This window comes from Pezoporus occidentalis, unplaced genomic scaffold, assembly GCF_034315485.1.
Source record: "Pezoporus occidentalis ecotype Australia unplaced genomic scaffold, CSIRO_AGI_Poc_V1 ctg40, whole genome shotgun sequence".
In the NCBI taxonomy this organism is placed as follows: domain Eukaryota; kingdom Metazoa; phylum Chordata; class Aves; order Psittaciformes; family Psittacidae; genus Pezoporus; species Pezoporus occidentalis.
Genome location: NW_026915725.1, coordinates 104,938 through 128,658, shown reverse-complemented (window position 1 = coordinate 128,658; position 23,721 = coordinate 104,938). Strand labels below are relative to the sequence as shown.

General features: G+C 41.0%; 2 protein-coding genes and 2 long non-coding RNA genes across 5 annotated transcripts in view; 2 read left to right on the top strand and 2 right to left on the bottom strand.

The window, feature by feature from the left end:
• Nucleotides 1–13,042, bottom strand: part of MPP7 (MAGUK p55 scaffold protein 7) — a 157,116-nt gene extending 144,074 nt beyond the window's left edge. For both annotated transcript variants that reach the window (XM_062633539.1, XM_062633540.1), the window contains exons 1-2: nucleotides 12,970–13,042; nucleotides 8,137–8,210 (exon numbers count right to left, since the gene is read on the bottom strand). The gene's annotated coding sequence lies outside the window, so the exon portion shown is untranslated. The remainder of the gene's footprint in view (nucleotides 1–8,136; nucleotides 8,211–12,969) is intronic.
• LOC134171471 (proline-rich protein 2-like) lies at nucleotides 11,964–13,226 on the top strand. The gene is made up of 2 exons (XM_062633722.1): nucleotides 11,964–12,022; nucleotides 12,401–13,226. The coding sequence occupies exons 1-2, from the start codon at nucleotides 11,964–11,966 to the stop codon at nucleotides 13,224–13,226; spliced, it is 885 nt and encodes a 294-aa protein (XP_062489706.1).
• Nucleotides 13,227–13,387: 161 nt separating this feature from the next.
• LOC134171401 (uncharacterized) lies at nucleotides 13,388–23,610 on the top strand. The gene is made up of 2 exons (XR_009967619.1): nucleotides 13,388–13,563; nucleotides 22,924–23,610. It is a non-coding gene; the product is annotated as an uncharacterized LOC134171401 (long non-coding RNA).
• Nucleotides 13,679–22,634, bottom strand: LOC134171403 (uncharacterized). The gene is made up of 2 exons (XR_009967620.1): nucleotides 19,303–22,634; nucleotides 13,679–16,219 (listed from the first exon to the last, which is right to left on the bottom strand). It is a non-coding gene; the product is annotated as an uncharacterized LOC134171403 (long non-coding RNA).
• Nucleotides 23,611–23,721: the final 111 nt, after the last annotated feature.

The window sequence follows — 23,721 nt, the reverse complement described above, 5'->3', positions numbered from 1 at the left end:
CCTGGCTAGGGGGGATCTTTATATCTTTGTTTTACTATTGCAATGTATCTGAAATTGAAGGCAAGCTGAAAAATATTTTTGGCTGACAGACTCCCCCTGCTTATATGCAAAGTCCCTAATCACACCAAGCATTCTACTGTTCCCTTTTAAAGGTTCATATGGAAATGCCACAGCTGAGTGAACTGTAAAAGAGGGGAAAGTATGAACTCTGATCAGGAATTGTACATCAAAGGCAAGCCAAACAAAACCATTTGCTACTTCTCATAACACAAGCTCAGGCCACTCAAGGAAATTACCTGGCAGTGTGACAGAGCAAACTATAGGAATTTTTTTTTTTACCTATCCAATACCTGGTTAAGTTGTAATAGCCAAAATACAATTATTCAAATAAGTACTTAAAGCATATTTTGAGAACAGGTTCTTTGGCTGCTCTCAAACAAATAGACCAGACACAGTCTGTCAAAGACAAAAGTTGATACTGATCTTTGTCAACAGCTAGACTGCTAAACAAAGGCTGCTTTGCAGCTGTTATTCCCTTTTCCAACACATCCTCACGTTGTCACAGCTGAAGAAAGTATAACAGCTTTTACATTCTCATCAGCAGACCTACTGCATATAATTTTTCCTCAATTAACATACAACTTCACTGTAAATTTAGAATTCAAAGGCATTTCCTTTTTTCAGTTGATTTCCCCTCTTCCTAACCCTTACAAAACAATGTTAAACACATAGAAAAGTTCTGCACAAGAATAAAACCTGTGTCTGAGCAGTAAAATTCATGTAACTTAATCTCAACCTGCGTTTTCTTAGCTTTATTCTCTTAGCAAAGCACAGAGCATGGTAGCTGCAAGAAAGTATTACAATCCATTTTCAGTCAGTTTCTATCATACTATACTTTCCTACTATTTTAGCTCATCTGCTTATACTAGAATACCAATGCTTTTTTAAACTTGTCATCAAAATAGCATGCACTTTTATTCTCTGTGAGAGCCTGCAGATCTGATTTATAGCATATTCCAGACATATGACTGCATAATTCAGACAAGTTTAAAAAAAGTATGCTGAAAGGAGATACTTCCCGCTAGCCCTGCTAAGTGCAAGAGGACAGATTTTACTTGACCTACCCTACTAATCTCAGCAAGTTGGTCCTTAGCAACAGATGCAAAGCTCAAATGACCACTTTCAAACCCTTGTTGCAACCCCACCTCCAGCCTTTGATCATTTTTCATCTGGAGGTGACAAATGGATTTCTGCTCCTCAGCCTATGTAACAGCCTCCTCATAATCCACCAGCTGATCTCTCTAGTACCAGGAAGCGGGATTACTCATCTCACCTTTACCTGCTTTTCTCCCCATCACATACAGAAAGGGATATATTGGATACTAAAGAGATAAATTTTGGTTATTTTAACTGCTTACAGACAGATTATTTGGCTATAGTATTACATATCAAATTACAAAACCACAAGAATACATGCATTAACATTCAAATTGTGACATTCAGCAGTCTGACACAAAAGTAACTAAACCATAGGATGACGTCTACTTGAACTGGTTTTAATTCCTCTAACTACAAAATTGTAAACACACAAACTGCTTGAAGTTTAATTAACTTTTGCACAAACTTAAACTGGAATAAAGCTAGAAAGTATATCACAAATGGTCTTTAACATAAGCATTAAAAAAGGCAAATTGCATTCTTCAGAAACACTGTAAACACTGCAAAGCAAACAAAAGTTGTCTATACAAAACTGACTTTGAGTGATCAGAAAACATGCAGACCTTAAGAATTGCACCCATCTCAAAATACACTTGCTTTCTGTCTTCTACTTCTTCCAAGCTGCACCCACAGACAATTTACAGAATTCCCTATTAGATATTCCAATTACTCTCCTACGCTCACCCCTGGCTGGTTTCCAAGCAGCCTGAATAATTTTGCTATGCCACTGCAATGACAGCAAAGGAATCCTTGGTCCCAAGTAGCACAGGGCTGGGTTTGTTGGTTTTTTTTTTAGTATATTATTTTGAAACAATACTTTTTAAAATACTGTCCTGGAAATATAATGGGGGCAATTGCTGTACACAGTCTGGATCACAAGTGTAGCTGCTTATGCCAAGTGTTAGGCTCATAAAGTCACACAAGCTTACAGGTTTCACTAGATTTTTTTTTTTGCTTCGTTTTCATTTAGTTCCATGTTTTAGAAATACATGGGACATTCTGGCAGCTGGTACAATCACAAGGCAAGTCATAAGCCAAAGACTCCCATGACAAAATGTCAAATTAGCAACCCTATAATGAGATACCAGCAACAGAGAAAGAAATTGGCCTCATCTGGACTGCCAGAACACAGCCTGGTTGAGCTACATGGAGCAAGGTCTCAGCATCCAGTCAGGAACTATGACAAGAAGTCTAAGCCAGCCTGACCATACTATTCTCTTTTCAGTATTGTCTAATAAAGAAAAGAAAAAGCAGAACACACGCTATGCCCCATGACAATGCAACTTACTGACCTAGACAGTGGTATACTGAGACATTAATACATACACTAAAGCTGGAACCAGTTTCTTACTTGGAGATGAGAGCTGTTCAGTTGTTAAGATCCCTCTCTTAGTTACAAGATTCCTATAGGATCCAGAAGAACAGATGAGCTTTTCCTTTAGCTTTACTTTTTCCAGGGGTACAGAACTACTATATTTACTATATTCCCTTCCAACAGAAGTTCAGGAAGAACTTTTCCTAAAAGGTGCTGACTCTACTAAAAGAATAGCAAGTACCTGACATTTTCCTTTCTTCACCTCATTATTCTTTTTGCTTTTTTCTCTCCTTAGCACAAGAAAGGTTCACTGCCAAAGGAGGTGGAAACCTCATTACTGAGAGAGGTTTGCTGCAACAATTACCTACAACTCAAATGTTTCTCTTGGTAACAGCTGTAGACACATCCACAAACACATTCAATCTCCCATCAGTGAGGGCTGTCTTGCACTTGAGTACATACACTATGAAATAATTTTTATATATATTAAATGTGCATATTACTTTATGCATAAAAACATCCAACCTCCAGGGAAAAAAAAACAAAACAAAACAATCCAAAACAAAACATTACAAAGAAGAAGAAATTCGTAGGTTCCCATGTGTATGTAATTTCTACTTGCTAAATCTGGAAGTGGCTTTGCAATAACGTAAACACTGGGTTTTGGATTACCTTTCGTATTGCAGTCTACATCCAGCAAAGAAAATACAACATAGTAAAAAACATCACAACATCTGATAAAAGATGACCAGACATGAGCCCTTCCATTGGGCTGTGGCATATTCTTAGTTCTCCACCAGGGAAGCAAGCTATGTGTCCTGTCACATATGCCTACATCAAAACTCATTGGTGTAGTCAGACATTCAAGTGGGGAGATAACATTTTTGAGTACTCAAGAACAAGTTTTGGAGAAAAAAAGGTCCTACAATTACTAATACAGAACAGTAGATTACATGTAAGGTCTCTAAAAAGTGTTCCAAGACTTACAGAGAAATCCATTTATACTGGAGGCAGTAAAAGAGATACAGAGGAAGAGAACACAATTTCCACTACCCAGAAGATATAAAGCAGCAATAGCAGCAAGGTGGAATGAAAAGCCCTGCTAGAAAGAAGAAAAGGGTAATGGTATGTTTTTAATTCATGTTGGATGGCTAACACATAAGTTTTAAGGCCACCAGTAACTGGAGGGCACCAGAGGAAAGTTTAGCCCTTTGCTTACTGTCCTCTCAAATGTACACCTAAATAAAAGGAAAATAAAACTTTGAATTTGACCAGCCAGTGAAAAAGCAGCAGCCCACTGCAAGAAAAGGGATGAAGACATCTGGCTTCCACAGTAAGGGCACTGGTCTTGCAGACTGGGAGGCAGGAGCCTCAGTAGAGTGCTGGAATCCTGCAAAGTGCAGCAGCTCTGACCACATCCTCTGCATGCACCGGGTGAAGCACACACTCTTCATTTTTATCCTAATGATGAGGGACCTTATGAGCTGGTAACTAGCAGTTATACAAACATTTAGCCTTAAGTACCACAAATACAAGATGAGATTTGCTTTTGGACAACCAAGGATAACTTATTATTTAGATCTTCACAATGTGGGCAAATAAAAGACATCTCAATTAACACACGTAGGTGCCCTGACACACTAGAAACAGTTAATACAAACACAGTGAACAGCCATAGAAGGGCCAATTACTTAAATGAACACTTTGCTACCCCTACAGCCTGGTGGTCTCAGACCATATTAATACGCAGGCCATGTTTTATTTTCAGGAATCTGAAGATACTCAATTCATATAATCAAGAAAGTGTTTTTACTTCCTGAAGTATCACCACCAGCTCAACTTGACTGTGAAAATGAACAATGCACCTGCTGGCACTACATGTCGTTCCCAAGACTTTTACTTGGAATGACAGCAGGTTTACTTTAATAAACTGCAGTGTTTTGATGAGTAATGCATGTGTCTATTGAACTGATATTTAAATATTAATGCTATATCCAAGCTAGATGAAAGCACTGGAGAAGACAGAATAAGTGATTTAATAAGATGGGACATAAAATTCCCTCATATAAGTTAGCAGCATGTAAAAAGGTGGGTTCAGTCCTTGGATAAAACAGCCAGAATGCCTCCCATTTTCTGGCAAATTTAATTGCTATCACCCATGTGAAGAGGAAACCACTACTCAGAACTCATTAAATAGCTGAAAGTCTGGGGAGTAAAATGGAAATTTGACACTAATGAAATAGCATTTACTCAACTGTCATCGATTACCTTGTCCACCTACACAACAAAGTTACTGAATTAAGCACTCTGTTACAGCTACTGTCTATCTCTATTCATAGAGCAGTAAAAACAGTATTTAACTAAAACCTACTTCCCTACTGGATGCTTTGATTCTGATTAAAATGAAAAAAACAAACAAACAAACAAAACCAACTAATACAGTCTTTGGTCTGCTGAGCCAGAAGTGAACCACTGGTAAAGAGTTAACTCCGTTGATGGGTTGAGACTACCCATTTTCCTGTTACACAGAGAACATAACAACCAGCATCTACTTTTCTCACTTAAGGTGATGATAATCAACCAGTAATGATTTGGTTCACTCACACTCCACTCCCCATCTCTTCTCCAAATATGAAAGATAGCATTTTGCAAAGTTTCTGAAGTTTCCTTGGTATTCGATGATTTACTAAACATAATTAACAAATCAGCCAGGTCCTACAGTGAGAAAAGGTTATTGAGTTTGCAGACCTTTCCTAAAAGATACCACCTAAGACTCCTGTGCTGCATGGAAGGTGTGGGTCTGTTTCTTTCCAGAATTCTAATATTTGTCATATTCATGTCTGTAGATTACATTCTAAATCAGGTATGTAGGAGAGGAGGGTAAGAATGTGTTACAACTGTGCTATAACATGCTTCTGTACATTAAATATTTAAACTCTTCCTCTACAGCCATGGCAGCTACAGATTCTTCCTTTTAGCCATATTTCTATAACAGTTTCTAACACCCTTCTCTCCTACCCGAGCCTTTTTTCCTTTTGAAATTAAGGTATTTAACAGTCTTCATTTATCACTGTAAACAAGTTCAATAAAAAGCCCTAACTAGAAGGAATGTTAATTATCTTAAGTAATAAGCGCGTATTTATCATGAAATCAGGAGTTAATATTGCATACAGCACATAGTGTTAGAAAACATTTTTCATAGCTTCTAGAAAACAAAAGGCATTTACAGCTGGCACAATAAAGTTCAACTTTTTTCCAATTGTCAAACTGTTCCTATGACCCCATTTCCTCCAGTCACTGCCTTGCAAATCCTTCCCTTTGTGGCACTTGCAGCAGAACTTTCCAAATCTAACTGCCCAAGAAGATATTTTTCACCACTCTTGCAGTCCTGAAATCTGCTATTTTCAGTCGCAATTTCTCCTTCAGTCTGGGTGTTAGCATGCCCACCATCCACTAGTAGTTATCTTACAGGAGGAATGAACAGAGGGAAAGTATGACAGTATTCAACCATCCACATTTGCTAGCTGTAGCCATTGGTTCTAAACAAAGGACAACATCCATCTTTTCTACATTCCTTCCAAAAATATCTTTGCTGGATGACTTCTATCTTGCCTTAATACTCAGCTGCTGCACATGATTTTCACTCTCGCTTTAACTATCAAGATTTCTTGAAGCTGGATAGTCTTCCCTGAGAAGCACCCAGGGTGTCTCACCTGACCTGCTCCAGGTCTTGCGACCCAGGCACATGACTTCTACAGCAGTCAGATGAGGAACCAAAGGCACCACTCAGCACTTACCTCAAAGCATGCCATTCACAGTTTTATCCCCTGAGGTTCGTTTGCCATTTTGATACCCTTGCTCAGATTGGTTGCGGCAGCTGGAAGGTGGTCCAAGTAACTGTATCGTATTTCAAACACACTACAAGCTTCTGAAGCAAGGAGTGGCACACTGCAGCTCTGTCAGGGCAGTTTATGACTTGCTGGCTCATAGTACTTGTAGTGTCTTCCTAATACCAAGACAAAATTTCTAGCATGTATAATTTTGATGCTGAAGAACAGATCGGATCTTTGGAGAAGTAACTAGTCTCTTAATAAGAAACCTACAACAGCTCTGTGGTAGAGACTGGATGTTCCTTTCCCCATACAAAATTAAATGTTAGAACTTAAGTTGGCAGGACTGAAGTTACAGGTTACCCACATATGTACTGGAGATAACAGGCTGAATCAATTAACCTCGGAGATCAGGCAGCTTTCAGGGTCTCTAGGATCCACAGATGGCAAAGGGAGCAACAGGGAAGCTAGGACAGGGTGTGCCCTGGGCAAGGAAGCTAACAAAGAGCTGCTGTTTGTCCCGATGGGAGCAGCAGTAACTGTGCCTGGGGCTGGTGGGAGGAAGAGCATTAGGGGAGGAGCAAGGATTTTTAGATATGACTTAGAGAATAGCGATTTCATATCCTCATTAGACTTTAGCAAGGGAGCAAGCTGCTCCCTCAGAAGTTGGTTTTAGTCACTTCCCCAGTACTGCTAGTCTAAAAATGATGCAGCTTCAACTTTCCCCTTTTTACAATGCAATACTAACACAAAAGTTAACTGTGTTCACATCTTCCCAATGACCCAGATTGCAATGAGATAATTAACTGCTCATGAACAGCCATTCATTGAAAATCTCTATCCCAGAATCCATTAAGCTATTGAAAACCTTCATTACTGTATCTGTCAAACCTCTGAAAAGAAATTTAAAACTGTTTCCTTAGATCAGTTCTCTTTTTGCAACTGTTCTGGACAGTGGATTAAACAAAATAAAAAACAAAAAAAAAAAAACAAAAAAACAAACAAACAAAAAAAAAAAGCAGCAAGGCTTTCTATGAGCTGAACTTGCAAGGTGTTTAACACAAAAACCCCTCTCCATCTGCCAGTTGAAGCTTCTGATTTGACAACATGTAATGTGTGAAATCATTATATTCCACTCTATAATCAGCAACATCAAGTCCGTTTCTTAAGACAGCATTCATAGCGCATTATGTGCACAACAGCAGCTCTGCACTTCATATCTGAAATGACATTGCTCCTTTTGAAACAACTTCATTTGCTGGAGCCAAGCTCAGTCCACCACACAATATATTACAAATGTAATAAAGATTTCCTATGCTCTTTACATAAATGGATGTGTAGATTTCCAAGTTCTGAGACTTAATTATTAGTTCTGAACCAGTTTTACTCTACTTTACTTTTAACTTCAACTTGTTATACAACTAATAGTGCAGTGTGTTTTGTAGTCAATCATCAGCTGTTGGCTGTATTACCAATACCCACTTTCTTTTTCAAAACTTATACCATCATACATAATGAAATAGCATAAGAAAATAGTCATTCCTGACTCAAAAAAACAGAGACTGCCTTTACAAGACAATAAAGCAACACACAATTAAGAATAATTAGACCATATAGCAATACAAGGGTGTTTCACAGCTTCATTTAACAATACTAAACGTTATAAAAAATTGGTTTTGGTCTTTCATACTAACCCACACATTATTTGGGACTGCTGAAAAAAAGCAACAGCCTAGTCCAGTGGGCAAAAGAGTAATCATAAGGAAACCATACCTGAATGACCACGTTTACTTCAACAGGCACGCAGGATGCAGTTTTCAGACTGTGGAGCTGAGAATCTATGAAGCCTGCAAGAAGAAAGGCTAATAATAGCGTGCTGCCAGTGCTAGTCAGCGTCAGAAATATTATGTACTTTCATGTTTATATTCTAAATGTTAGGAGTGTGGTTTAAGTAGTTAACTTCCCAACCACTGCTCTGCTATGAAGCTCTGCATAAATAAAAAAAAAAAAGTCAGAAGAGATTTAAGCCAGGGGGAGAGGGGATTTCAAGTTACACACTTGGTTCTGCCTCCATGCTGGTCCTAGACAAATTGGTCTTAAAGCAGTAATTAAGCAAAATTATTATTTCAAAATGGTTACAGATAGCATTTATCTAAAGTAGAAATATCCATAAGACTTCACAGAAATATAATCACATTTTATATGCAAACAACATGCAAGTTCTGGTACAAAGCATTAGGTGTAAGCTTTCTCCCATTGTACTTAATGGGTCCACTCTGAAAAACCTTTTAAGCACTTATGATTTCATGCTTGTAGTAAAGATTCTCATTTCTTTGCTTCATGGTAGCTAATCACTCTGCTTTGCAAAGTCAGCAATAACCATAAAACCATTACTAGCTGTATGCATTTCCACTCAGCAAATGTCTCTTTCAACACTCCACCTGGCACTGTGCATTGCCTGCTCCTTGTATAAACTGGAAACACCTCATGTCTCCTCTTGACAATAAACTGCAGGAGCACAAATGGTGCAGCAGACCACAGAATGCATGCAGGGAATAGAAACACGGCAGCCCCGTTACATGCGTGGCAAGCACCCAACAGAAAGCCAAAACACAGTTGAAAACATCAATATGGCCTAGTCTTTCTATGTTTGTATGTCACCTTCTCTTCTGCACCTGCAAAATACTACATTCACATCTCCAGTTTCATAGTTCTATAGCACAGTTTGTAGTTCAAGTTTATTGATTGCTTCAATGATTAAATACTGGTGTCATTGAAGATGTATACAATGAATTCATTTCAGGAGCTTTTGGTTGCAGGCTGTTTACATCACTGGCTATACTTCACACAGGTTAAGAACTAAGTAAGCTTGTATTTTTGTTCTTTGAAACTAGCGAAACCCTGGGTTTTTAGGGTTATTTAGGTTTTGTTTGTTTTCTTCTATTAAAATATTAGATACTTCAAGGGGCTACTCTGGATTTTAACTTGATCTGTTATTTCACGTATGTAACATAAGAACAGCAATAGTGAGATCACATTAGCCTTCATGGCTGAATAGAAAAGTGACAAAACCCAAGATATGGGTCACAGTAACAAGATGTGATCCCAAGAGATTAAATATACTTAAACCCTTTCATTATTTGCAACCCATCTTTTCTCCAGAGCTAACAACTGGGAGAATAAGGTTGGTTCTACCCATGATTCATAATGTAGGTTAATAAACCATTTTCAGGACAAAACGTGAACTCCTGGAAACTAGTCTGCTTAATGCTGTTGCTTGAGAACACATGGAATCTGTTAGCCTTCCAAAGTGGGAGGAAAATTCAAGTTGTTTTCTTTGGTAGCTAAGCATAACAAGCATAGGTATTCAAAAACACCAAAGTTTTGTGCATCTTCAGACATGCACTAGTTTTGTTTTCTGCTGGTTTTCCTCTAAGTGCAAGGCTGCTAGCTGAAATAAAGACCATGTCAATGTACTGCTATCAATTATCTCCGTCTTCAAAAACTCAGTTGTCAAAGAATTTACCAAATACCTCATGGTAAAGCTCAAAATGGTTCTGTAAAATATGCAGATGTGGAGTCAGAGCTGTTCTCTGTCTCAATCCTGCCATGCAGTCAGCATGAACTGGGGCAGAGCTAGTGAACTGAACTGTCACAGGATGCTAGGGGTATTGCACTGTAAAGTGCTTGCTCCTTGTCTCCACTTTCGTACTACAGGGGAAAGCACTGTATTGGATATCACTGTGCGATATAAACACCCATGATCTGCTCAAAGGTATAAATGAACTTTGTTAATAGACCTGTCTCTTTTCCTGAATGAAAAAGAAAACAGGGGCAATCAGGATCAAAACTTTTCAAGAGATGGGGTCACTTGAAGGAAGAGTATATACACCACAGGTTGGGGTTAAACTGAATTACCACAACTATGTGGGAAGCTTTTGTGACTCCCACACATTATTCACGTAGCTCTAGACAGTGAAACTTGCTAATTCACCACAACAATTTTCCAAAATATACTCTAGAAGACAACTAACAGACACTCTGCAAGCAGTAAGACTGGATTTTCTCCCTGCTTTTACTTATTATCATAGCAAGTTCGACAGTAAACCTTAACACAGAAGAAACAGTTTAGAAGGAACATGCTACTGAACTATTTTATGTAGAACCCCTCGCTCCTTTTCATACGCTAGAGATAAATGAAAGGCTCACAGATGCCCAGGGACTTGCCACATAAAAAGGGGATATTTGGCACAGAAAAGGAGAACTAAGGTTGGGGTTTCAGTGAAAAAAAAAAACATTACAACATCATAAGAACATTTGGGAGTTGCAGCAGATTCCAACAACGTTTTCGTGAGAAGCACAGTACTCCCAACAGGGCACTCGGGGAAGCACGGGAAGTTGCCACTTACAAAACATACTTGTGACCATTTCCTATCAGGAGTTGGGATGTCCTATGAATGTTAACAAAAATGTAAATAAGCATCCAAAGTAATTGTACATTCATCAGCCTGCTTTATCCATACCTGGTATTGACTTTTATACTATACTCTTAGTAACTTGCAGCTCTGTCTCCTGCCTAACTTAAAATCTAAATTCAAAACGGCATCCTACTACACAGAAAACACTTTAAAACAGACAAAAATGCCGTACTAGCTCAGGTCCCAGATCCATCTAACACAATATCCCATGTCTCATAAGGACTGCTAATAGGTGCCTGAAGAAGAGAACAAGAACAGAGTAAACATACCGCAGTCTTTCCTTGATGCACTTTGCCAGTTGACAGCAATCTGCAGCTCTGGGATTTCCTATGTCTTCTCTTAAGTGTACACATAAAAACACATTCACATTTAAGGCCCAAAGCTATTCTGAGTCTGACATAATTTAAATCAACTTTTCACTGTTTCGGTTACCACTTTAATCCTTTCCATTTCAATGAACAAACAGGCACTCTTGAAACTGATGAGTTTCATTCATTCATCCCAGTGCTCGAAGAGATTAAATCCCAAAACCTAAATTAACTGCCGTTTTAAAACAGCTTTTAGAAGCTAGATGCAATCACCCATTCTGAATAAAGAAAAAAACTCCTTATTCAATCCAAACACTGATATCTAGCAAAATTCGAATGTTAATTCTAAGTGAGATTAAAGATTTGAACATCCACATGAAGTAGAGCAAACAATACTTTCAGTAAGTGAATAAGCTAGCTGTAAAGATCTTTTTGTAAATATAGCCAAGATGTAAACATTCCTCTGCAAGAGGGACCTGAAGGATGATGACAATACCTTATACCAAAATTTTAATTGCTATATTATAAAATGAACACCTACAAAAGACAGGTTTGACAGAAAAAACATGCCTCGTTACAATGAGGCTCTTGACCTAAGTAAACTTAAAATAAGAACTCTAAACCTCATCCAAAAAACTTAACTGTAAAAAACAAATGCTGAATTCAAATACTGAAGATAATCATGAGGTCTAAAGATGCTAATCACCACTGTCCAGACTACACAGCCTCCTTCAAAAGGAAGAACTCTGAAAATCACTGGAAACTATTGCCCCTGAAGTTATTCCAGTCTATTTAGAGCAACTAAAAGGCAAAGATGTGCCAAGCTGTTCGAGAAATCAAGTCAGAAAAAACCTCTGGAAATGCAGAAAGGTGGTTTGTTATAAATGCGCATTAAATAAAGCAAAGCCCGGGATGCAGATGTGAAAGCACAGAAGTAGCATGCAAAGGCACCTACTGCTCTTGCAAGCTCTTACATAAAATATCATCATTTACGTTCCTCGCCTCCAACTCGCCAAATTAATAGTGCTGTTTATTGCTCAACGCAGGCATTAACGATATCAGTAGGAAGCTGTTTTCAGAGATGAATTAAGTTATTCTCAGCCAATTCATAGAAACACCTCACGGTACTGATAACCTATAAATTAAAGTTTACAGGTCTCCCGAGTCCGACCGCGTACTCTGATGTCATTGACTGCTCCAGTCACATCCATTACTCGCTATTAAAGAGCTCTGCTCACCTCCTCCCGACAGCCCGGCAGGGTTTAAAAGCGAGGCACAGCCGAGAACCATCCGTGACCGAGCTCTCCTCTCCCCGCAACCTCTCCGCACCGAGGTGGATGTCACCGCGGCGCCCGCTGAGCGGGGGGGTGTCTCCGTTCCAGGCCTGCCCCCGCGGGCGAGGGTCGAAACCCCCCTCACGGTTCCGCCGCCGCCTCCTCAGCCCGAGGGCAGCCCCCGCCCGGCGGTACCCACCCGTCGGCGCCTCGCACGTGCCCAGGGGGCTCCCCCTGAGGGCGGCGGCGGGCGGTCAGGGGGAGGGGGCCATCTTGAAACCGGCGCCCCGCGCGGGGGGCACAGACCCTCCTCACACACACACACACAACCCTGGGGCCGAGCGCCCATAGCCCACCACCTGCCTCATCCCCTCAGTCGCCAGCCAGCCCCCTTCCCTCCACACCGCCAGCGCGGTCCCACCGGCACAGCGCAGCCCCATCGCACCTCTCAGAGCCCCCCGCCCTGGCTCTGGGGGAACGTGGTACACCCCCGCCAACTCTGGGACCCCCGCTCGTGGCACCACCCCACGGCACTGCGGCTCCTACCTGCGGCCAGGACTCCCGGGTGGTGGCGACGAGCACGCCACAACCTCACTCTAACCGCCGAGCCGCTCTCCCCATCACCGCTGCCGCGCTGGGCCGGGCCGGGCCGGGCCGGGCGCAACCGGGCCCCTCCCACCGGGGCGGAGCTCCGCGGCTCGTGGAGCCCAACGGCTGCTCGCCAGGCCCGACCCCGACACCAACACCCCAATGCCCGTACACACACACACACGCGACGGGAAAGCTCGCGGTCTATTGGCTAGAGCAGGGAGGACCGCGCAAAGGCGAACACTGATTGGCCGCGGGGGAAGGCGGCTGCCCGCCCCGCAGGGGTCGCGTGACGCCCTGTGACGGGGGGACCGGCGGGAGGGGGCGGATGGGGTCCGGGGTTGGGGGGGGTGCATGTGGCCCAGGTACAGATACGGCGCTGCCCTGCAGTGGCCGGGGAATAGCGGCGGCCTTCACGAAACGTGTGACCCTGAGTTTGGGTTTGGCCTTGGTTTGGCTTTGGGGAGCTCCGGAGCCACACACCGAGACAGTGAATCTGTGAAGTCTGCAGAGGGTGAGCTCAGGAGGGCGCAGGACGAGTAACGCTGTAAGGTAGGGCTGAGAGATGAACAGGGCTTGGGGGCTATCAAACGCAGCGGTGGCTTCCCCAGAAGTCTGCAGTCCTACCTGGGTGTGAAATGAAGAGACTTGACTCATTCAGTGAATCTATGCTTAACAGGTTTATTTTTCATATAACGAAACATGCCGAGGATTCTTCCAGTCTTTTCCAAGAAGGGGAATACACTGGTATTATAAATACATATGTTTGCAACAGCAGTGCTGTCTAATGTCCACAGAAACCAACATTTAGTGCAGAGGGCAGTCAGCTTGCAAGAGTGCAGCCCTCGTCTATACCAGGCTGTACTCATACAGTTGTTGGCTAATCTCAAAATACATCTTTACAGGTGGCTTTGGACAGCTTTCATCTTCCCGTACTTTGTGGGGATGTTCTGCATCGTCTTCAAGTAACATTTCAAGAGAAGTGTTTGACAGTGCCAAAAGTTCATTGAGACACATAAGCAGTTCTAAAGGACTATCAGTTTCTTGCAATTTTTCTCTCATTTCTTGGGGCAGGTCATTTATTACTAGGCATATGTAGCTGTGTAGTGTATGATGCAGCTAATCTCGTTTGACCTCTGACATTTGTTCCTATTCAATTTAGAATTGTGGGTTTTTGGCACACTACAGGATTACATGGTTTTATTATGTTGTCAATAATTTTGGTTTAGATCAGCAAATCATTAACAATTACTTCCTTTTTACCCATATCTTCAAAGACTTGGGATGTGATCCTTCCTTTTGTGATCCATCAGCAGCTAAAGCATTCCTGAAAGGAAACTGGTTGAACATATATGGGGTTTTTTAGGATAAATTATCTCAAAGGCAGTAGAGTGATTACAATGCCTAGAGGTGCTAGACACCTCAAAATGTAGCCCAGTTTCTGGATGAATACATATTTTTGTGGGCTTCATTTGAGATCATATTTCAAGTATTTATCTCACTTTCCTTTTAAATAAATCTTTCACAAGATTAAACAAACGCCAAGCCAATAATTTTCTTCTTTTTATGCTGAGTACCACCCAAGGACTTTTTCATATCTTAAGACTTAACCTCATTTGGAAAATTAATAAAAATAAACCAGCTCTGAGTTCTGATACTTTATATGCAAACTTTCATCTGTGTCTGGGCTGTTGTAGCAGAAACTTAAATTCCTCAGGATGAAAGTGCTGACAGACACTAAGCAACAAAACTCCAAAACAAGGCTTCCAGCCAGAAAATTGAATTGCCATTGTACCCATCCACATATTACCCTTATTTTTCCTATTGTAGGGTCTGGCAAGAGTATGTTGAGCCCTACATTGGTTTTGAAAAAGAGCTTATTCTCCACAAACCCAGAATGAAGTAACTCCTGTAAACTGAACACTCCCACGTGGTAGCAAATGAGATGAAACTAAGGAGAGAATGAAGAGCTTTCACGGGTCACTGCTTTTTCTAAACCCAAGGGAGACAACCATATCCAGAAGACATTCTCCAGCATGACTTTGGTTAAGAGCTAAGCATCCCAAAATCATTAAATCAGCTCAAGTCTGAAAATCTAAGAGACAGACTAGCAAAAGATGGCTATGGGTTTAAATTTAGGCAGGTTAAATGCCCTTCTCCCTTTAATTTTCTCCCACGAGTTTCTCTGGTGGAAAAGGGCAGGAATAAATAAGACACACTAGTCCCCAAAACACTGTAGACTTGACTGATATGGCTGAGAGAATGCCTTCTGCTTTGCTGACATGGTTGGAAATCTGCAAAAACTGCATCCCATATCACTTTCAGGGGAATGCAGCAGTAGAAAGACATCTCGGGTGGTACCACATCTGTGGAGCACTGTGGACGCACAGTATCTTCCTGGTTGCCTCTAAAGATCTAGCTGATCACAAGGTGTTGGCACATCTCTCTTCGGTTGCTAAGTTGTTGTTACAAGGCAGCTAAAACATATTAAATACTTTCCTAAAATTATTTTTCCATGCAGGCAATTGCTGTATCTGGCACAAAGATGTTACATGATCATTAATGGGAAGTTCAACTGAGCCAGTTTCTCTTCAAAATGTGTCCAGCCCTACGGGACAATCTGAGAATTCCTGTTTAAATATGTTTTGCAGTGCGTGTGCAGAAGCTGCTTTGGTGTGCTTCACCTCCTGACACTGCTGCTTTTGTTGTGCATACCTGAGATTCTTGCATAATAACAGAGCAATCTCAGGTGTCTTCCACTCTGTTCAGAGCATTGAGCTGTGTTCTCCGGATTTTGGCACGCAGCTTGGATCACGTTACATTTACAAAAGAGTTTACCAGACACTTATTTAGAAAATTTCCTAGCGAATAGGGATTTTTTTTTTTAATATATTTGAATGGGTTCCAAAATACTTACACAGCTGCCTCCAGTGAAGTTTTTTATTTCCTTGATTTTAGTCTGATAAGAGTACAATCAATATTATCAATTTTTTTCTGTCTCAAATTCCAGCATTGTTGGTGCAAGTGAAATAAATAGTTGTAGGCATCTTTTATTTTCCAGAGGCATTGTAAATGCTTGCTAGATTTTTGTGTTACTGTTTCATCTTTATAGAATTCTGGCAGACAGGCTTGTGGCTAGCACGAAGGACCGGCTGAATGGAACTGGAACCAGCAAAAAGTCTGTTTCAGTCATTGCAGACTGAGGACACTGGAAAATATAATGTTTCAGTCATTGCAAATTGAGGATACTGGAAAATGTGTAAAACCAGATTAATTTATTAAAAGCATATTTATTTTATTTTCTCACTTTTTCCTATTATAATTGCAAAACCCTCTGAAATTTCTTGTTCAGCAAAACTCTGAAATATATCTAGGTACAGTAAATGAGTTATGCAAATGATTTTATTGAAAGAACATGCACGTTCATGTGTACACAGTATTTGACTGTTCTTCCTATTACAGATGCAACCTGTAATAGAATTCTAGTTTGTTAAAGCAAAGAAGAGCTCTGGAGACTCCATAATTCTGACTGATACGGTAGAAATCTGTCATGTTCATGTAGGGCACATGGAGCTTGAATACATTAACATGAATAAATATTAAAATATGTTAAACATATTTTGTTGTTATTTTCCTGAGGAAATAGGACTTACAATATTTTGAGCTTCATGAGCAATCTGCTTGTGAGTCCCCTTAGCAGCTTCTGATTTTTTTTAGCTGCACTTCATGTGATTTTAACTCTTCTTTCATTACATTTATAAAAATCTAAAAAATACATCAGCTTTTTCCCTTCAACTTGTAAACTTTTGCTGTCTGTAGAGTTCTCGGTATTTTTCTGTGAAGCCACCTTTACGATTTTCTGGTATATGAGCATTTCCCCTCAGGATCCAGCTCTCACAGAATCTTAGACTGGTTTGGGTTGGAAAAGTCCTTCAAGATCATCTGTTTCCAACCCCCCATCATAAAGGTACATACATGATGTAGACAGACATCTTCAGGTCTGAGCTTTTTATTCTCCTACATGCTCACTGAGCTTGCCATGGCTGGTTTTGCTGCGCATAAGCTATTTTGAATATTCATAGAGCTTTGATAAATAACAAAGCTCAATTTTGTCCACCAAATATCTCTTGTTCTTCTTGCTCAGTCTCAGTTTTCCTTACTGCAGACCACACTGATATCCCTTCTGCCATTCATACCACCGATTTCTCAGTTATGAAGCAGAAACTGAATAAAGTTCATTGAGCAGAAATACAACAATTCGCCTGACAACAATTTACCCGTTATATTGACATTTCAAATTTTGTTTTACTTTGAATTCTTTCCTGGATGTCTTCCTCATGATCATGTTTCCAAACCATATCTGATAAGCTATTCTGCATCCAATATCATTGATATATATATATATAGCATTATATATATATATATATAGCATTATATATAAACTTGTCTAATTATCAGGCTACAGTCCAATTTGCTGAACCTTGCAATGCATCCATTGATACTATTCCATCCAACTTGAGAAGTTCTGCTGGAGCCTTCTCTGACTTGGAGTGTTCCTGTTCTGGAAAGTTAATTATATTAATTATGAATGCCGTTTCAGGTTTTAATGGTGTCAATTCTCCAGTCCATGTAATTCAACCGTTTTTCATACAATTCCTTGTTGTATGATCAGTGTCAGACAATCCCTTGTTTTTCTTACTAGAATCTCACATGTTAATGATTTATTAATTCTGGCTTGCAGTTAAAACATTTCTATTACTGACATGAAGAATCAAACATCTCTTCAGGGTTTTGCTGCCATCTCCTGATCCTGGGCACACCTAGTGATATATTATTTAATCTTGTTTAATGGTTTGGATTTGCTTAACCAAGGCACCTACTACCATCAAACTGCACTGAACCAAAAGCAGACATATCCTTCATACTACTTAATATTAATATTATATGTTAATAGTGTTTGGAGAGGAGAAATACGCTTACAGTTGAAACTAAGAACAAAAAACTGGTGTCTGCAATCCTTCTGAAGAAACTTGCACATGAGCTAAATGCTGATGTTAAAGTTTCTCTTAAAACAACTTCAGGATTTGTGGAAGAACTATGAAAGAATTAAAAACATAATGAAAGTGAAGTTTAGGATGTATCATCCCTAATTAGGCTTCCACTGAATTCTGCTGAACTTCTGGGAGCGTGAACTGTTTGCAGCACAAGACAGTTAAAATGTCACTGCTTGCTTTATCTCTCCTGGCAGTTACAGAAAACTAGTGCTATTAGCGAATTTGAATGTGGCTGAAAGCCAAGAATGTGCTGTTTTGTAAGTGTGATCCTGCATGTGTGTCTTAGTCTTCCACTCACACACTAAGGAGAACTCTCATGCTGGGAGATCAAAGTCAGAAGCTAGGGAATGAGATCCATCAGTCTCAGATGTGGTTTTGAATGGCAGACAGGAGAAGTTTGAAGAAGAATAGAATTTGGTTCAATAAGCAGCTATAGCTTCATTTTAATTTGCCATCTGATTGCCTGCTCTCATTTCCCTACATTTTCTCCCCTAAACCCTGTCTAATCCCCTTTTGCAGCCAGAAGGCAGAGTGCTGAACACCTGTGCAAACCAGAGCTAAGGCAACAAGCACAGCCCGCTGCTCCTTTCCCCTTGGGCAGTGTGCAGCTATAGAGTGGAAAACAGATTGCCCTCCAGTATTATCATAAATTATCGTGTACAGTTTGCACTACAGAGTTTAACCTTTACAAAATGCATTAGAAAAGAGCCAACTGCTGAGGTACAGACACGACACCAAGATTAACACTAAATATACATCTATAATCTCACAAAAGCACAGCACCTAGTAATGAAGAGGGAGACGTGTATGTTTTTTCACAATCTGGCATACATTTGTGGCATATTCTGAGTTTAAAATTTCTCTAATAAATCAGTGATATTATGCTGACAGGAAAATGGGGTGGCTGACACTGAGTGCCTTTGGCACACGGTCTGTTCCAAAGGAAAGAGATTTGCTTTGGAGTTAACTTTGCCCTCCCAGTTCACAAATGTTGCTATGTATGTGGCTGCAAATTAGGGAATATCAGAACTGGGGAGATGGTAGTTCAGAACAGGCAAAAGTTACCAACCCTGTGGGTGTCTCTGTAATTAAACAAAGTTGCAGGAGCCATTAACACCCAAACTCTAGCACTTGTGCATTTAGTGAGTAGTAGAGAGGCATCTTTCTAGGCTGAAAAATTAGTGCTTATTACTCATTATCAATCCAGCTGCTATCAGTCATTATTAATCATACTTACTCTGTATCAGATTGTTAAAATAATGTTTACCTGGTTTGCTGAACAAAAACTAAGAACCATGTACTCCTCCAGATATCAAGAAAGACTCCAGAAAATAATATACAGTTTCCTCCAGGACTTAGCAAAAGCAACACCTTCCTCTTACACCTAGCAAGGTATGGTCAAGCTTACCCTTAATATCAAGATTGCACCCAGCTGTGTTGCACTTAGTCTTTACCAGGCAGCCACAACAGCACAAGGTTTACAGCTTCCTAATATGTGCCAGGTGCCTTAGCATCTGTCATTGTCTCTGGATGATTCAAGCACAGGCAAATGCCTTGTGGGAAGTAGTGTGATAGTCTCAGGTTTACTTCTTCCAGAGTACAAGCAGAGGTGCTTTGAGCTCAGGCTGCAGCAAAGCTCGCACCCAGAAGAAATGGATCATGAGTGTCTTCTGCACAAACCCACTGGCAAACCTGTTCTTCCTTCTGGAGTGAAGCAGTTATTTCTCACACTTCCCAGGGCTCCTTCTCTCTGCCTACCTGTGAAAGGTGATTTAGACCCAACAAGATTATGAGCCACTCAAGATCAGGAAAAATAGGGACCATAAGTCTGACCAGAGCTGGTGAATGCCATACTCTTCCTTCCATAGACCCCTCATGTGCCAGCTCTTCAGAAGGCTGAGTTAGGAGCTCTGCTCTTTCTGCAACTGAAAGATGAATACCTTCTTAACATGACTGAGAGAAAGGCATGTGATGCAACTCAGAACTGTCATTTTGTCCCTGAGTGGTGGTCTTTCCAAGTCAATATTTTTACCTCTCTAGAATGGATAAGGCACTGTGATTCTTGGTTTCTATTTTTGGTTAGCTCATCTAGGGCAAATTGTAAGCAGGCTGGCTCTGCTTGCTGCCTGCCAGCACAAGCCAGCCGATCTAGAGCAAAATCTCATTATCAGTCTTTTATTTTCAACTCACTTAAACTCTAGTGCCGTTCAGGTCTGCCAAAAGTGCTCTTCTGTCTGTATAGAGGGATGGTCTTTTTGCCTGGAGAGTACCTTTATTCCTATTTTGCTCTTTTTGTGTGAGTGTACGTGCACATATAAGGGAGGGGGATGAGAGGGAGGGAACAGCTCCTCTAAGAGACAAACATCCATTTCTCTCCCTAAGCTGGAAACCTATTTAAATCTGCTTGCTGGGAATCAGCCCTTCAGCTGATTCCCAACACATGCACAAGGTAGGGTGAGAAGCTCTGCTGAGTTTTTAAAGAGCCCATACAGCCTATTACACAGGTTTTGACATTTCTGACACAAGATCTAGCTTTCAGCTGTTTGTGCCAGGCTACGCTGATTCAGACTGGAGAAGTCAATACTGATGGTCTGCATCATGTTTTTCTTGACCTGAGAAAATATCAAAGTGTTTAATATTTTCTGAAATTAAATGTAGGAAAGCTACGTTGGTTTTAAATAGGAAAAAAGAAAATCAAACTTTTTATGGAGAAAGTTTTCTTTGAAATTGAGTAAGGAATGCTTTTGTTAGGTACTTTTCACTGCACCCAAGAAAATCTACTCTTATTTGGCCAAATTTTATGGTATTTTAAATCTCAGCACTTGCTACTGCTTAAGGGTTAAGAGCAAGCTCTTGTCCCAGAGCAAGCTTATGCCTCTCACAGTTACAGTCCTGTTGTTCATGCATCATTCCCACAGTTCAACTAAGGCACTCCAGCCCCTCTCAGCTCCTAGCCTGGGCATGTGCTCTCTATACAAAGCCACTGCATGTGCTGCAGCCCGGGATGACATGATGGAAACAGAGTTTCTGAATAATGGCTGTTTCCTGCTGCTGCACACTGAGCCGGAGATAAGCAACGAAGGGAGAGCAGGGACACTTTTCTGTGTTTTCAGTGACCTTTCTGTTGGCATCTAGGCAATGTGAAGGAAGAGGCTATCTGATTCAGAGCCAGGTCTAAGGCCTTGCTGTGGAGAACCAGCAGGCTGTACTGGAAATAGGAGCATGTGGGATGAAAACCAGGACTTGCAGAGAAGGCAGGTATTCAGGACTGGCAGGTCAGGAATACTGTTTTGAAGCTACCAAAGGAAATGACTACTGACAGAGACTAAGGATCCAGAACAAGGATATTAGGGTTGTAGGCTAAAAGAATGATGGAGGTGACTACAGGATGCAGGAGACAAACTGCCCAAGAAACTGAGGCACAAGCAAAAGAAACTGATAGAGAAGCTGGGATGGAGAGGGAAGGTGAACTGAGAATGCAGTTCCAGGAAAGAGACTGGCAGTAGAAACCAGCAGAGGTGGCTAGTGCTGGCAAGTGGATGAGGGAGCAGTCTCAAATGGGAGAGAGCCAAGCAGAAAAGTCCAGAGGGAGTTCAGATTACCTAGGCAAGGAGACGTGGAGTGCAGGCTCAGCTGGGAGTTTGAATACGAGGGGTTCTTTTTAGTGAATGTTGGTGAATAAAACAAATAAGGCAACAGTTGCAACAAAACAAAAAGCAGCCAAAATATAATCTTTCCATCAAAGGCCTCTAATTGTACACTCTGAAAAGGCAAGAGGGAGCCCAGGACAGGAGCAGCTGTCAGGCCTGAACACAGGATTCACGCTTGTAGCACTCACTCTCCCGGCTGGCTGGTGCAGCTCCCCTTGGTGATGTCAAACTGCCAGGGACACCGAGCTGTGCCCACTCGACCGGCTCTGGCAGGATGTACATGGGAACCCACGGGGGAAAGGGTTGCTGGAAGTGGGAGTACCTGGAAGTGGCATTGTGTCACCGGCATGGTGAGTTGAAGTCACCCGCTGCATGTGCATCTTTTCCAGGGTGGATCCTCTAGATCTTTTAGTGTGATTTTTACTTGCTCTCTGTTTGCCACAACTTGGTGGTCAGGCTGTTGGCTGCATTCTGATGCCAGATATTAGGCAGATGCGTTTTGACTATCTCAGGTAGTGATAAGGCTTTTACTGATTTTAATATACCAATGATAATAATAATGACAAGATTAAATGGTGAAATCCAAATGTGTTACAGGCCACAGCACTCATCAAACAAGTAGCAGATTATTATTATTATTATACTTAGTGCTGCTTTCTTGGATGGACTCTTGTGTTTATTTTGGAAATAGTTCCTGACCTTCCTTCTCTGATCATGACTCTGAGTGCAAAAGCTAGGCTGATCCTCTTACTCTGGATTTTGTTTAACAAAAACTCCAGCTGTCTCCAGGTTTTCTTTGTGCAGAAGGTTGTATGCCACACAGCCTTTGGCATACCTGACGCCAGTCTTCATTTCTCTCTGCAACGACATGTCAGCCAGGTACTATCAGCATTCAAGAATCTCTTATGTATGGTGTTTTTTAGACACAAACCTTCACTAAGGCTATTACAGATTGTTGTAGAAATCACTCTTCTGAAGTCCAGGGGTGGGTTTGTGGCCTGTAGTGCGATGAAAATGACTAGCAGAGTAACAGCTCAGTTGCCACTGATACTCCTTGAGGAAGGATGACTGAAGGTTTTGTCAGTGGATTGGTGTGTCAGATGGTACTGGGGTTACTGTGAGCTGAAGTCAGCAACACTTTTCTCATTCTTTTGACAGTCTTTTTTAACATATTTGGCGATTGTGGTGGTGTTGATGTTTCATTCCAGCAGGAAATCTGACAAAACACCATTCACGAGACCCTACCAGGGGATGCCAGGGATGGTGCCTGTCCTGCCAGCTCCAGGCATGGGTGTCTGCAGCTCAGGAGAGAGCCAGGAAATGCTGTTGAAGTAGCACCTTTGTCTTCAGTAGCTTTTTGCCATGACACGGGCATCTGCAGCCCTTCAGCATCATACAGATGTGGAGAGGGACAGACAGTGCTTAACACTTCTTTTCCAGTTTCTGTAGCAATTACAGCATTACATTGTCAAACCTGCATATTAAGCTAGATTAAAAGTATCCCTTAATTTCCGTTTGTGATTCTTAAGATCTCTTTTTTTCCTGGTAGTACCTAGTGCTATGTATCATTCTGTATGTTCAAAGCAGTTCCTGCTTCCTGGGCTACAGCTGTTTGAGTGTGTCTCCAAATCAAATTCTAGGTTGTCAAGTCACCACCCAAAATGATGGGTATGAAATTAAAGACTAACACAATAAGAACTCCTCTGCTGGAATTCTCTAGCAGAAGCAGAACAGACCCCAGTCCTCCCGGACAACATTCTGCTGTTTTAATTGTGAAGCAGTCCTGTTTCTTCATGCAGTCGCCTGTGTCATTCACTGTTCATTTTCCAGTTTCAGCAGCAATGGGAACAAGGGTCTGGCAGACAACAGACACTTTTGGTTCAGAAACTGATTCATCACCCACATCAGGATTGAAAAACAAATATGTGATGTTGTAAGTAAAAACTATGTTAAAAGCTAAAATTACAAAATTAGCTTTGCCAAGTTTTAATTACTGACTGTGCAAC